Source organism: Pinus tabuliformis, chromosome 4_2 (genome assembly GCF_031772625.1).
Source record: "Pinus tabuliformis cultivar Carrire ecotype Pingquan chromosome 4_2, CPIR1, whole genome shotgun sequence".
NCBI lineage: Eukaryota > Viridiplantae > Streptophyta > Pinopsida > Pinales > Pinaceae > Pinus > Pinus tabuliformis.
This window is the reverse complement of record NC_142304.1, coordinates 33011184-33027317: the sequence shown is the minus strand read 5'-3', so window position 1 is coordinate 33027317 and position 16134 is coordinate 33011184. Positions and strand designations below refer to the sequence as shown.

The 16134-nt window shown below is 32.7% G+C and overlaps 1 protein-coding gene across 1 annotated transcript; it reads left to right on the top strand.

Annotated features, from left to right (window-relative positions):
* The first annotated feature begins 14903 nt into the window (after nt 1-14903).
* On the top strand, nt 14904-15905 carry LOC149168194 (uncharacterized). Its single transcript, XM_089424849.1, has one exon. The coding sequence runs from the start codon at nt 14904-14906 to the stop codon at nt 15903-15905; it is 1002 nt and encodes a 333-aa protein (XP_089280975.1).
* Nucleotides 15906-16134: the final 229 nt, after the last annotated feature.

The following is a 16134-nucleotide window of genomic DNA, read 5'->3' as shown; positions in this document are numbered from 1 at the left end:
ACACTCTTTGCCCCGTGACTCTATGCACTCTGGGCAAATCAGAAACAGAAAATATGCATTTTTATCATGCGTATTCTCTTTTCCGCCACACCTTAGTGTGATCTCGGAAAAAGAGAAACATTGAGGAAAATATTTAGTTTCCATCTAAAGCTAACTTCAAGCCATAATGTTTGTTTTTTTGTATGTCCATGTTGGGTTTGTGTTTTTTGTTTTGTAGGCAAAAAAAGATCTTTCTCAAGTAAGTACGCACACCAAAGCTTCAGTGACTAAAAAAAAAAAAAAATTCCCTTCCCTTTTTCCAAAAATTACTAACCTTTTAAACTAGCCAAAGTTATTTTATAAGAATAGATGTTTTGAGTTCAACTCTTTTTTTTTGTTGAGTTACTTTTTCAAAAGGCACATTTAACTTATGTTTTAAAGTTATTTTATGTAAAAGTGTTCTCACCCATTAGAAAAAGTGAGTCACTTATAATTCTAATGTCTCTTTATCTTTTATTTAAGTTACAATTTAGTGGGCAGCTCATAAAGTACCATTGTAAAAGTGACTTTCACTTATTTATAAAAGTGAGTCACACAAAATATTTTTTTAAGTGAGCTAATTAGGTTAAGTTTGGTAAATGGGGGATTTTTTTAAAATATAACATTATCATTCATTTCTGCACATTCATGTACTTCGTCAGCATCTTCAACAACTTTTATTCAAAAAGCCATAACTTCTTCATCCGGAAGCCGTTTTTTTTAATCAACCTATTTTTTCGAGATCTTTCCATTGGAACACTTATTTTCAACATCTACAGCTTCAATTTATGTTAAAATAGAAAGTCCATGCCAAGTTATTCTTGACAACACCAACTGCTTCTAATGGTGGTCCTACATTGTGGATTTACTTAGAAGTAAAGGTCTTTATTGAATAGCCTCAGGCCAAGAAACCAAACTTAAAGATGAAGATAAGACAACCAAATGGGAAAATAGGCAAGATCAAGCACGTGGGTTAATGGGGATGTCTATTTCTCTAGACCTTAGATTCCATATTGTAGAACTCAATACTCCTAATGAAGCAATGAAACAACTCACTAAAATTTTGGAATTAAAAATGAAATTAGAGCCCATCAACTTGAAAATGAGTTGCTTACGTTGGACCCCAATAATTTTTCTTCCATTGAAGATTTTTTGTCCAAGTTTAAGACCCTTAGACTTCTCTTGGAAGGTGTTAAGATTAAGAAAGAAGATGGTAGCCTTATCTATTCCATTCTTACTAAGTTGGGACCAGCCTACTCTATATTTGTTTCCACCTTCCATTCTATAAGAGAATCTTTCATTTCTCAAGGACAAGACTACAAGTCCCCTTCCTTTGATGCCTTTTTTGTGATTCTTTAATAAGAGAACAAGAAAAACTCTTACATCTTGGTCTTTTTAATCTTGGAAACTCTTCTAAGAAAGCCTTAGCCACAAAGCAGTAACCAAATTCAAAGAATCCTAAGAAGCAGTATCCTAAAAAGAATGTTCCTAAACCAAACAAGGGTCCTATGCAATTTCAGTCTCAAAATGAAAAATCATTTCAACAAAATGATAAGGTAAATAAAAACAAAGGGAAGAAGATTGATAAACATTGCCACTTTTGTAATCGAGATGGCCACTTAGAATCCAAATGCTTTAAGAAGATGGAAGACTTGGAAGAAACAATGAAGAAGCATAAAATCCATTTGGAGCACTCTTCAACTTCAACTTCATCTTTAGAAATAGCATTTTCTGCATGTGGTTGTCAAGCATCTTGGTCTGGATATGCCCTAAATGTATCTTCTTCTTCTCATTCTCATGAGTGGCTCATTGATTCTGGAGCTTCTTATCACATGGCCAAAAATAAAGCCATGTTTTCTTCTTTAAATGATTGTAACACCAAAAATATATATATTGGTGATGATAGATCTCTTAGTGTTGTAGGGAATGGAACTGTTTATATAGACAATGGTTAATTTAATGATGTATTATGTGTCCCAGCCTTATCATGTAACCTTCTATTTGTATATCAGATAACTCATTAAGGTGAAAGTAAAATCATTGAATTTTCACCTCATGATGTTGTAATTAAGGACCTAAGATATCCTAGATAGATTTTAGCCATTGACATTGTTGATGATTCTACAAGGTTGTATAAGTTTAAAAAATTTGGGTCATAAAATCTTCCGTTAGTATTTTTTGCTCATAATGATGAAGTGAGAAAACTTTGGCATGAGTGATTTGGTCACTTAAACTATCGCTCCCCTCAGAATCTATGTAAAGAAAATATGATGACAAGTCTTCCAATGGTATCTTACAGAGATGGTGTTTGTTTCGGATGTGTACTTAGAAAACATCATTGGGATAGTTTTGAAAAATGTGTTTTTTGGCATGCCTCATCCCCTTTACAGTTTGTGTATAATGATTTCTGTGGTCCACTTCTAGTTGTTTCATTCTTTGGCTACAAGTATTTCTTAACTTTCATTGATGATTTCTCCAGACGCACTTGGTATACTTCTTAAAACTCAAGAGTGAAGTATTAAACATGTTCTTGGCCTTTGTTGAGAAAAAATCTGGACATCAAATTGTTAAGTTAAGATCTGATAATGGCGGAGAATATGTTAACAACAAATTCATCAACTTTTTCACTGAGAATGGAATTCAAATGCAACATATTGTTCCATATACTCTATAACAAAATGGTGTAGCTGAAAGGAAGAATCACACCTTAAAGGAAATGGCTAATTGTATGCTTCAATCTAAAGGTCTTAGTCTTAATTTTTGGGTAGAAGCAATTAACTGTGCAAATTACATAGTAAATCGCACTCTGTTGAGGGCCAAAAATGTCTGCCTCAACATTGGGGGATAACCACCTAGTTCAGACCTTAAAGTAGTTCCTTTTCTGTTTGGAGTAGTGGCTCCGAGTGGTTTAACTAGGTCTAATTACCTTTTCCCTATCGCTATTGGTTTATGATAATATCTCTAACTACCAATAGATAGGGACATCAAATCATTTCTTCTTGCTGATCGGACAAGAGAATAACCCTTAAGCTGATTTGGGTTCAGCCAAGCCACAACTAAAATTTTGCCTCTTTGAGAAGAGGACTTAAAGGAATGTAGAACTTAATCTAAATGCAAGCTTATTCTATAATGCAAGCAAAAAAAAACTAATCTTAATCCTATATTAATTAGGCAGATATATATCTAACCCAACTAAGAACAAAATAATTAAATGATAAGGATTTAAATATGTCTAGCTTTTAGTTAATGTCAAGCTAATGAAGTAGTTCAATTAACTGAAATTTGTAAATATCGAAACCCATCCTATGGAGACCTCTTAACTGAAATAATAAACCAACAAAATTCCAGAAAGTAATTCACAAAAATGATATTGATTATCAAATCAATAAATCCAATAATTAAATAATAATATGCAGAAATAGTTCACAACATATTACTATTTAATAAGTCAATTTTATAAGACATATTTATGAGTAAATAGTTATTCAGAAATCAGAATTTAATCTATAAGAGTAGAGATACATAATAACAATATTGAGACAAATTACCCATATTGACAAAAGTGCACAAACATGAATAAAATGACACATTCCTGTTATCATAAAAATGAAACTAGTATTTGAAATAGTAGTATTAGAAATACCAATTTATTGAATCCATTTCTTTGACCATCATCTCCAACAGTATTTTACATTGCTTGAACTTCTGCTTTCAAAGCTAGAGCCACAATAGTGCAAACTCTGTCTATCATACATAATTCAAGATACAAAAGCAAAATCCTCAATAATCCCCAGATCTGAGATTTTCTCTCCTTTCTCCTATAACTCTAAATTCCTATTGTAGAAATGCTTTTAGAAGTCCAAAATTGTAGAGGAGAACAACCCCCTAATTACATTCTGCAATCTGCCATTTATAATAGATATCCAAAGGTATTTTTGAGAGGAGAGTTTGTTGAAGAAAAATATGCTCAATCTAATTCTATTTGCTCAAAATTCTAATCTTTAATTACTGGAGCATTCTCATTGATTGAGATATTTTTCTCCATATCTCTTCCGCTGTTTTCCTGCAAAAGGAAATCAAAATAAATTAAGATACAACAATAAAATCAAAATGCCATTTATGGCATTAAAACAAATCCAGTAAAATGCAATTAATTAAATAACTAATAATAAAATATAAGTTTTTTATTGATGCTTGGGATGGTTTAATTGGCCAAGGATATTATTGACGAAAGGATCTGCATTTAGAAGAGGCTTGGACAAATGAAAATGTAGAAAATAAAACTTAGAAAATTGATTCTGTTTTAGAAATTCGGAGCTTGATCTTCTGCCTGATTTTCGACTTAATAAATGACCAAATCTATTAGTGAAACCTCCCCAGAAATGTTCTCCTTGATTTTATCTTTCTAATGAGCTACCTGAGCCTCATTTGACCAAGTAAAACTCAATCTATGAACCTCCAAAGTTGATGAGTCAAATCTGGCATAATTCTGGAAACTCTGGAATTTTAATTAAATTCTAATCCTAAATTAGATTTTAATTATCTAATAATTTTCTAATTTAACGATTAATCATAAACTATTTATTAATTAATAGTAATCTAACTAACTAATATATAATTAACTTATTTATAAACTAATTAATATTAATCTATTTAATAATTAATTATATTTATATATGAATTAATTTAATTAATTATTTTAAATATATAATATTAAATTTAATATTATATTACTACACTTTTCACTTTACTCATTCCATCATACATATGAGTGATGTTAAAAACAAATCAAATTATATAAGAAGACTTTGTTTTAATGCCCCATGCCATTTAATGATCAGGGGATTGACGATCAAGAGAATGGAGCTGTCGAGGGCTTTTTTAGGAATGTTGTGATGAGAAACTTTGATCTGATCCGATCTCTCAATCCAACTATGTAATAATTTATTTATTTATATATATATATATATATATATATATATATATTAAATTTTAATTTAATTTAATTCATTATATTTTATAGTAATTAATTTAAAATTTAGTATTAAATATTAATTTTTATTTTGGTTTTATTTTAATGATGTTTAATTAATTTATGAAATGATATAAAGCATATTTTGCCTATCTAGACTACAACCACTTTAATAAAAATAAAAAAATAAACTACAGCTACTTTGACATTTTGGGTTTTCGAGATTAGTAATTTATTTGAAAATTGGAATAAGTTACTAAAATTTAGATGCTTCATGATTTTGTTGTATAAGTAAAAAAAAAAGAAAAATGTTAGTAATAACTAATTAGGGGTTAATATTTAAAATAAATGCATTATTGAATTATTTTTAATTACAAAATTGGAATATTGTACATTTTACTCTTTTTTAACCCAAATGACATAATTGATTAGACTTCAAAGGAATGACATTTACAAACGAGTGGACCAAATGAGACGAAACAAGCATCAATGAGAAGCTTATAAAAAAATGATTTTCACAAGGCAATCAAAACAAGAATCTAAAGAAAATGAAAAATTAACAAAATCGTAGGATAATCAACTTAATAAAAATCCTAAAAGGCGTTTACCCAAATTTTTTATAGAAAGGGTCCCCATTATTTGAAGTAAACAAGTAAAAAATGGAGGGGTTGTGTTTTACCACAACAATGACAACACACAGGAGAATAACTAGTTATCTCTATTTGATATGAATGAGATTTTCCTAAAACTAAAATAAAAATAATGAAAGAAGAGAAAATTATTTTTTGGAATGTTTGACTAGGTTCATTAATCTGAATAATATCAAGAATCATCTTATTGTAATTTTTCTTAAAATTACTCATAAATTAAAATATTTCAAAACTTTATATCAGTACTTAATTAGTTGTAGAGATAAAGCGGGGGTCACTTTACAGCTTAGCTTTTAAAATATACTTATTCGTCACAGGTAGAGCCACCGCTGCCAGCAAATATCTATAGTCTTGACGGGGTTACCTTTTATTCATCAATGATTTAGAATCTATCTATTTAAGAATTATTAACCTAGAGATAAATCCATTTATATATGTTTATTTTCTTTGTATTTGTTTTTATTTATTTTTTTTAGTTCTTAAAAGCCATTGTCTTGGTTTGGTAGTTAGATAGTTGACAATGCCATTCACTGGTTATAATTGGACTGAACAAGCTAGCTCGTGATGAGACCCCTTGTCTTATAATAGTTTGCAATCATAAGCCATTGCCCTGGTTTGTTTAGCAGTGTTGGTAATGTCAGCCTATTTTTCCCTATGATCATGGTAAGCAGGTTCATGATGAGACCTCTTATCTTTTAAGTTTAAATATATTTCTGAATTATACTCTAGAAAAATAAGACTCTTTGGGGTAGGGAGAATCATTGACTCCTTAAGAGTTAAGAATGACAATTTCAGAGTTAAAGGTGCTTTGTTGTAAAGTGTCTTTACTTGGTTAAAAATAACTTTTCTTCACTGATAATAGAATTTTGAAAGGTTTTAATAAAATATTGAAATATCAAGATGATTACAATTTTGATGAAAAATAAATTTCTCATATTCTATGATACTTTGTCAACTTCTTTTGTTATATAATCTCTTCCTTAAATATGTCTTTCTTTATAATAAGAAAATCAAACTTTATTAAGCGATTTTAAGAAAAAGCTAATAGGTGACTATTAACAATTTTTCCCTATGTATGATGACCATTGTTAGGTAACAAGAAGACTTTTCATATAAATCATGGCAAAGTCACCAAAATCAAAACTGAAAACAAAAGGAAAAAATTAGTAAACAGAAGTGAGAAGAAATCGGCAAACAAAAAATAAAATGAAGAAATTAAAAGTGAAAAGGAAAATCCAAGTTTTGAAAGATAAACTATAACAAGAATGTTTATACCAATGTCTCAACAACATGAAGAAAAAGAAAATTATCATGTAATCATTCATTCTTATGTCGAGATTCAGATAAATTACACCTTGCAAGGTTGTAAATGTTTTAGGCTTTAGATAGCAGTGATGATAAAATTCAGCCACAATGAAAATTTTTCTATCTGATGTTAATCTTCTTGTTTCAAAGCATCATCTTAATCATTTTCTAATAAAATGAATGCTTAAAGAAACAAACTAAAGGTTCAGAAACTTCCCAGTATAGCTATTTTAATGAAGATTATCGTTGCTTTTAAGTAGCAAACCAAGAAAAGAGTATAGGACTTCCAAAATATGGTCTGGCAGATGATTGAAAGCTTTTATGAAGAGTTGAAAAACAGATTTATATATCAATAGAATTTAAAAACAAAACTAAAACTAAAGTAATGAAGTGGCAATTAATGAAAGTGAGTACATGAATCTTACCATTGGATGATTGCATTTGATCTTACCTGAGAGGTATCAGTTTCTCCAATACTAGTTGACTTCTTATTTTAGTTAACATTAAAAACATGAAGAAGTCAAACTAACCAAAATCCTATAACCCAAAATCATTATTTATTTTATTTAAATTAAAGCAAGCAGTAAAATATAAAAATGGAATACTTTGTGTTCAAGGGAATTAAAACAATTGTATGAGAAATGAGAATGAGAATTTGCATTAATGAATGTTCTCAAAATATTATAAGTTTCATATAAACTCCATGATTTTATAGATTATCTAGAATTAAGACCAAATCTAAGATAATGAACTTTGAATGTGAGAATAGAGAGGTCTTGAATTTCATATTTAATTATGGAATTATATATTTAAAACTGAAATATATATGAGAAATCGAAATGATTTAAATATGTTGCAAATTTGTCATCAATTGCTTTAGTACCATAGCAGTTACCCAAGATTGTTTTTAAAATAACACAATGCCTTATTGGATTATTCGCATTGCATGTTTCTTCATCATGTTTACAGTGCAATCTGCAAAATTTCACCTTTGTTGATATGCCATATATTGATTAAATGTTAATGGCATAGAGACATGCATTGGAATCTATCGCATTGGAAATTGCAATGGCAAATTACCGATATAAGAACATGCGATGAGAATATATGCAATGAGATGGAGCGATCACACCATTGAAGAAATGCTATATTAGGGATCGGAATAGCCATATTGTGTTTCGCACATCGCACATCATACATTCGGAATTGTGATATGAGCATAAAAATGCAATGAAGCGATAACGATATCAGCATATCGGAATATTGAAAAATAGTCATGTTGGAAATGCCAATATGATTTTTGCGATAACGGTGATGCGATGGATGACGTGGCTCTCGGCGATACGCAAACTTTAAGTATAGGATGTAATACAATGTGATTCTTGTTATTCCGATATGCGATGAATGATGGGGCTCTTAGATGGGACCGGCTTTGGACCTCAAAAGAAATCGACGATCGACAATCTTAAGTACACGATGTAATATTCTTGATACCCTGATATGCGATGAAGAATGGACTCAATGGATTTATTATGAGAATTTAATATCATATGGGAATCGAGACATTGATACTTTTAAAATTATGCCCTTATCACTATTGCGATTGAACGGACATGATATTTCTTATGAACTTGATTTAAATTTGATATCGGGTCCCGAATTATGTGGACATCGCAATATTGGTAAAGTGGATTATCAGAGATCAGTGATTCAAGATAATGGAAGTATATTCAACTAAAAACCTCTGATATGCGAAATCTGATATGGAATTTTATGAGAGAATGAGTGAGGTAAAACATCGGAGGCCTCACATCATTAATTTGTTATCAGAAAATGCTAAGAGCTACTTATGATGAAATATTTCACTACAAATGGTTGTGAAATGGATGATGTGATATCGGAATGAAATAATTGACGAAGATGAGCGGGATGGGAATATTGCGAATATATATTCACTGTAGTATCAGCAATATGAAAATCAAGTTGAAATGTTTCTGATATGAATCCTGTGACACTATTTTAAATTTCAATTGGGTTTTCTGATGAATGAAAGCAAAGTTAAAGAATGTTCAAATTCTAATGAATCACAAATAAAATTTTCCGAAATCTGTTACAAATTTGAAATGGGTTTGTTGCTTCAAGTTTTGAAAACAAATGAAAACCTGCAAATGAAACAGAACAAGAATAAAAAATAAACTAAGGAAAATAGAAACTAATAATAAATGAAAATGAACTTGTAAATGCTTTCCTGGAAGTAAATTATCGATAGATTTTACCTCATGAATCTTCTAATTCTTCCTTCGATTTATTAAAATTCTAACTTTGTTCAAAATCATATCATTATTTATTCTAAATTAGAGTGGGCAATCAAGCTAAAGGAAATCAATTATTCATGTTCAGGAAATCTGAAATTCATAAAATTCACTAGAAATAAATATGAAAATTTGCTTCCCTTTTGAATTGCAGTTATAATTTATTACCTCTGCTCATTCCGAATTGACTTGAGAAAAATCTCTATTGTTATAGTGACTATTCAATAATTCCTTTAGTAAATAAATATGATGCAGATTGCAACATCAAATAATAAACTAAAGATTAGAATGGAATAAAGTCACTCATTGTGAAAGAATATAATTACAAATTCGAATGTGTGCATATAATAGTATGGACACCCTTAAGGTCATTTTAACCAATTTCGAAGAAAATAACATAAGCTTCATGTGATTATAGTGAAAAGTTAAACTGTTTAATAATAATCAAATTGGTAATAAGCTTTTGAGCTTAGACAGTTATATTTTCATGGAATAATGATGTCAAGAAGCTTTGTATCATCAAAACCTCCAATATATAAATTTCAAAAGAAAATCTTAGAAGGAAATTGAAATGAAGAAAATTCACTTTGAGGTGATCGGTGCCAAGTGCAAACTCAATTGAATTTAGTCAAGACATTAGTCGGAATAGACAAAAATGTAGTTATGGGTAGAGGTATTGCTGCAAGAAATTTTTTGATTTAAAAATGAGAAGTAAGAATAAAAAGTTTCCAATAAGGAGAAAATGTTTCACTGAACATGTATATGATATGAGAACGGCTGATTGTTTGCTTTATTTATATCTACAGAACTATTGAAAATAAATTAACTACATTAATTCTACTCCTATTCTAACCATATGTAGGAAAACGACTAGGTACAGTCATGTTTCCAATGTAACCATTCTCTCATTTTAATTCTTGCATGTATGTACAATTCAAACAATAGTAATAGAAATACAAATTTAATTAAACTAAGAAAATTAAATCTGTAATCAGAATGTACAGCTATTGTTAGAAGCTTATTTACAATCACCTTCTTTTGAAATGTCTTTTCCAACTGAATTCCAATTGGATCATAAAAATCTGAATGGGTTACCATTAAGGATTGGAAAATGTTCAAAAGAGGAGATGACAGGCCAGATTGTGGATATGAGCTTTTAAATTCAACGGCTTGAAAAAAATTGTTAGTGTTATGTACAAATGTTAAGCTATTAACAATCTTCCATGAAGGAAAACTTTCCAAATATTTTTCAAATAGGCCAATGAAAAATGGATAGAACTCTGTTAAATACAATTGAAATTATTAATTGGATTAGATTGCTAGTCAAATTGTAAAAATATATTCTCTCGTTGACACTGTCTTTGAGAAAATACAAGTTTTTGATAAAACATTGGTATTGATTGAAATTGAAATATTAATAGCTTTTGATGTTCATGATTATAATATGAAACTTCAATTTCCCAATAGGACAATGTATCAATTGAGTGTTCACTATTAAAGTATTCAATATGCCAGCATAAAGTATAAAAATTTGAAAAATAAAATCAGAAAATAAATCTAAATTTAAACAAAATAAGTGTAAAAGAAAAAATAAAATGAAATCACTATTGGTACAATTAATGTTACAACACAATTGGGATTGTTTTGAAATAATTTCTTTTTCACAGGGATTGGCCAAAATAATGGAATTTGAATAATTGTCAATTCCAACTTGTGAATTAGAAAGAGAATTATGATTATGAGTAAGAATGAGAGCTTGATCATGATATGAATCATAAATTGGAATGTTTTCTCGAATAGTGAAATCATGAAGATAATTTTCTGCTCTAGAATGAGGATTGGTTGGAATAATTTCTAAATTGAAACGTTCCTCATTCTTAGATGTTATTTGAATTTTCTCATGAGGATAGAAATCAATATCCTCAATGTCAGAGTAATTATCATAAATGACTTCACAATCTTCTCTCGAATTTCCCTCGATTTCGTCCAATATATGAAAACAAAGAGGAATAAAAATTTGATGTTTATTAATGGCAAAAGAATGATCAGTAATTGTTTCTCTATCTTGATAAAAACTTATTGGTAATTCATTTAGATGATCCTTTTTATTTTTTGAAATATCATTAATAGCAAGAGGGGAAAAATTACCATTATTAAAAATATTAGGATAAAGGGAAAAATGTGAATATGAAACAATGCATTTAAAAATGTCTCTATTTGAGAACTCTTGTGCATTCTATTCATTATAAATTTTAGATTCTAGATCATTCCTTTGTGTACTCATGCTTTCTTGAAGAAGGTTGCTTTGTTGCTCTGATTTTAGCATTTGCTCATCATGGAACAATTCAAAAATTTGTACAACAGTTTGTGTGTTATTATTTACTTTGATTGTTGCTTGCACTTGTTGATTTGCGATCGGATTTTCTGAATTTAATGCAGAGTAATTTTGATATTTTAAGGCAGCTCTTTCTCCAAAATTGTGGTTGTTGTTTTCTTGCATTTGATTAGAAATATTTTCTAAGCTTTGTGAGACCACTTCATCATAATTTACTTTCACATCCATATTGGAATTCTCATTTATGTTGGAAGGGGATGGAACAAAGCTTGAACTAATTTCATATGGACTGGGAATGGGAGGAAGAGAGCAAATATATTCAAACTAATCTAGTGATTCTTCTTTTGTAGGTTTATCTTCGACTTTAAATCTTAAACAATTCAAATGAGATCGAATATTAAAATTTCTAATAGATTCATTTTCAAATCTTTGTAGATATTTAATTTCATCACATACCTGTTCATAATCATAGCCATCAAATTTAAAAATGAAAATTGTAAAAAATTGATCCCAGCTGTGAATTGAGGCAACTGGAAGAGTTCTAAACCAGTTTCTAGCTTTTGCCGCGAATGTGAGAGTAAAAATTCTGTATAAAATGCCTTCATCAATTCCTTGAAAATCATAATTTGGAATATTTTGAATAAATTGAAAGACATGATTAAAAGCAGAAGAATTCCTCTTCCCATTAAACTTTATCTGAGACAAGAGTCTTACCGTTTCGGGTAGAGTATTGGAAGATGCACATCCATGGATACAACTCTAAATTGGAAGTTTAAGAGGAGCTATCATGATTTAAATAAAATGTTAAAATTGAAAAGACTCCAATAGACAACAAGTTTCAGGCCTTCCTTCTAGCGCTAAAAATGTTGAAGGCCAAAAATGTCTGCCTCAACATTGGGGGATAACCACCCGGTTCGGACCTTAAAGCAGCTCATTTTCTGTTTGGAGTAGTGGCTCCGACTCATTTAACTAGGTTCAGTTACCTTTTCCCTGTCGCTATTAGTTTTATGATAATATCTTTACTTACTAATAGACAGAGATTGTTGAGATTGCAACAAGATGATGGAGCTTAGTGAAAAGAGTCGCCTTCACTAAGTGGGCCCGCAGGAAAATTATGGCGCAAGTTCTATTTTTTTATCCCAGCAGGGATGATCACAGTATGAGTAATCACAGTATGGGTGATCACAGTATGGGTGACCACAGTATGAGTGATCAAATTCTATTTTTAGACTGACTGTCAAAAATAGAAAAGTCAAGTATTATTGTCTCATCATAATATTTGGACTATAAACTTGATCTTATTTTCTTGGAGCACTTCAGGATGAGCTACGGATGTGGTACATGCAGATCCCAGAAGGAAATACGTGGTTACCTATGGGATGACTAATATTTGCATGCAGGACTTCAATTAGAACTCAAGTGAGTTGAGTTTAGTGGATTGGAGGTGCAGTTGATGGAGTTGTGTTCAATTTAGCTTTGTTAAACTGGTTGTATTTAGTCTAACTGTCAAATAGACTAGAGATGAGTTGGGTGAATTAGTTATTAATTAATTCACAAGTTATTAACTCATAATGCAACTATAGAATACGGCGATGCGAACGGAGCAGCGAGGGCAACTTTAGGGTTTTGACAGAACCCTGCAGGCGGCAGGCCTGTCGAGCCGGTACCTGCAGTAGCTACAGGCGAGGCAGCGTGCAGGTGGACGGAATCATACGGGCAGGAGCTATGGTTCCCCCCCAGGGGGAGGGCCATGAGCCTCCCCCTTCTCCGGATGCGAGAGCACGGCAAGCAGCGGATTGGGACAATCCAAATGGAGACAGCAGCGGTACCATGGACAACAACCAGCAGAAGAATCAGGAATCTGAGACAGAGAACAGGAAAAAAGTAAGTTCCTCAACTTGCAAACCTGTTGCTACTAAAAGACCAAAGGTGTTCTTCCCAAGTGAACGAATTAATGCCCGAATACAGTACATGCGTGATCATGCATTGATCGGCAAGTTTATAGGGATCTGGCCAACAGAACGAGCTCTGAGAGCTTGGATCAGTACTGTATGGCGTCCAAAAGGAGATATATCTCTGCATTTGGGAGCAAAGGGCTTCTTCACCGCTGTTTTCAACTGTCTGGAGGATCGAACCAGAATCCTGGAAGGAGGACCATATTTTTTTAACTCGGCGGGCCTATTTCTCAAGGGTTGGGTGGAAAGATTCAACCCAGATAAGGAAGATCTGAGCTATGCACCAGTGTGGATAAGGCTTTACTCATTGCCTTGGGAATATTGGGAAGAAACATCTCTGAAGGAAATAGGAAACTCTATTGGTGAATTTGTAAGGGTAGTAGAGGAAACAAGACTCTGCAAGCATACTTCATACGCCCGGATTTGTGTTTACATGGACCTCAAACAACCATTGCCAGACACGGTAAGCTTCTTTCACGAAGATTCTGAATGGGTTCAAGTCATAGATTATGAACATGTACCATTTAGATGCAGGAGATGCCATGATATAGGACATATTTACAGAGACTACCCTCTAAATAAGACACCCTCCTCTCCGGACAAACCCAATAATCATTCCACTGATGGATTCACAAAGGTAGTCAACAGAAGAAGAGGAAACAAAAAAGCTACCAATAATTCCAAGGCAAATCCTAGCAATAAGGCAACAACAAGCAACAGATTCGAAGCTCTAAACAAAACTAATGAGAGGGGTTCGGAAGAAGACCAGGAGAACGACGAAGCAATCCAGCAAAAGCAAACGGGGGAAACATCAACGCAAGGAGGACAAAAAATCACAAATCCAGAGCACCAGATAGCACCAAACAAAAGTATGTCAAAGCAAATCGAAAAAATGGATATGGAGTTCTCTCAGCCAAGCGGAAAGGCCTCGATCGAAACTGAGGACGTTCTTCAATCGCCCCAAGTCATGGATGAAGACCAGGGGCCCCTGGATATAGGGGAGCTGGACATCTTAGGTTTGGAAGAGGCTTGCCGCACAAAAAACTTTGAAAAAATCCCGGAACAGCAGGTTGACAACCTAGTAGAAGTGCTAGGCAGAGCACAGAAAAAATACTCTCTAGGGGTCCAGATTGGCAGTCCATGGGATGGAAAATTCATCACCAAAGACAACAAAAAGAGGGGAAGGAAAACCACCCTAGAAAGAACAATCAAGATAGGAGAAATACTGGTGGAGTCAGGGCAATATGCCAAACTGTCTAAGTACTTCGCTACAAACCCCCACCCTTCTCAATGAAGTTAATATCTTGGAATATTAGAGGGCTTAATGGCCCTAGGAAAGGAAGAATCTTAAAAAACATGCTGAAGCAAGAAAAACCCAGTATCCTCTTTCTGCAGGAAACGAAGTGTAGCTCCACAGTTTTGGAAAAAATAGCTGCAAAGGCCTGGCCAGGAGGGCTAGTCACAGCAGTAGATGCACAAGGCGCCTCGGGAGGCTTAGCAATTCTTTGGGACGCCCGGATCATCAATCTCAGCAATATTCAAGCCAACAAAAACTTCATCCAGGCCACATTCCACCTCTCAGGTACGAATGCCCATGGGTTGCTAACAAATGTGTATTTCCCACAGGAAACAGCTCAAAAAAGTCAACTCCTAAATACTCTGTCAGACCTCAATAGAGACAGACCTCTTCCCCTATGGATATCTGGTGGAGATTATAACATGATAGCCAGTATGGAGGAAAAAAGAGGAGGCAGAAGCATCGCAAACAATGATGACGGCCTACTAAAGGACTTCATCAACAGCAACTGGTTAATGGATGTCCCAACGAGCAACGACATCTTCACCTGGACGAACAAGAGAGTAGGCGCGCAACAAATCGCCTCCCGCCTTGATCGTTTTCTAATCTCAGACAACGCAACCCATATTGGTGGAGAATTCACGGCCTCCATCCTCCCTTGCTCTGGATCGGATCATTGGCCCATAGAACTCCAATGGAACAGGTCAGGTCACAATCTCAGGCGCCCTTTTCGTTTTGAAGAATTTTGGTTCGCTCATCCAGAATTTGAACAGCTGGTTAGATCAGGCTGGACAAATTTCAATACGACCGAGGGAACCAGAATGGCCAGATTCCAACAAAAACTCAAAAATCTCAAAAAGGCCAGCAAACAATGGAACCACAGGATATTTGGTAATATCTTTGCCGATCAAGCTCTTCTTAATACTGAAATGAAGAAAATACAACAATCCATCATCATTGACGGGCGAACAGAGGAACTCTCCAAACAGGAACAAGACATAGAATCAAAAATACTGGAAAGAGCCAAGCAGGAGGAAATCTTATGGAGGCAGAAATCCTGAATACGATGGCTCAAAAGCAGAGAAAAGAACACGAAATTCTTTCATAAAACTACTGTTCAAAGAAGAATGATAAATCAAATTACCCATGTAAACAATGAGCAGGGAGAGAAGATTGAAACGCATGAGGGCATAGAAAAGGAATTTATCAGCTACTTCAAAAAAGCCCTCCAAGAGCCCGATCTCAATAGAATGCCAGCCATCAATCAACTCATACAAAACATACCCAAAG

What these genes read in the sequence shown, in the direction of transcription:
- LOC149168194 (XM_089424849.1), top strand. Translation starts at nt 14,904, where the DNA reads ATGCTGAAGCAAGAAAAACCCAGTATCCTCTTTCTGCAGGAAACGAAG.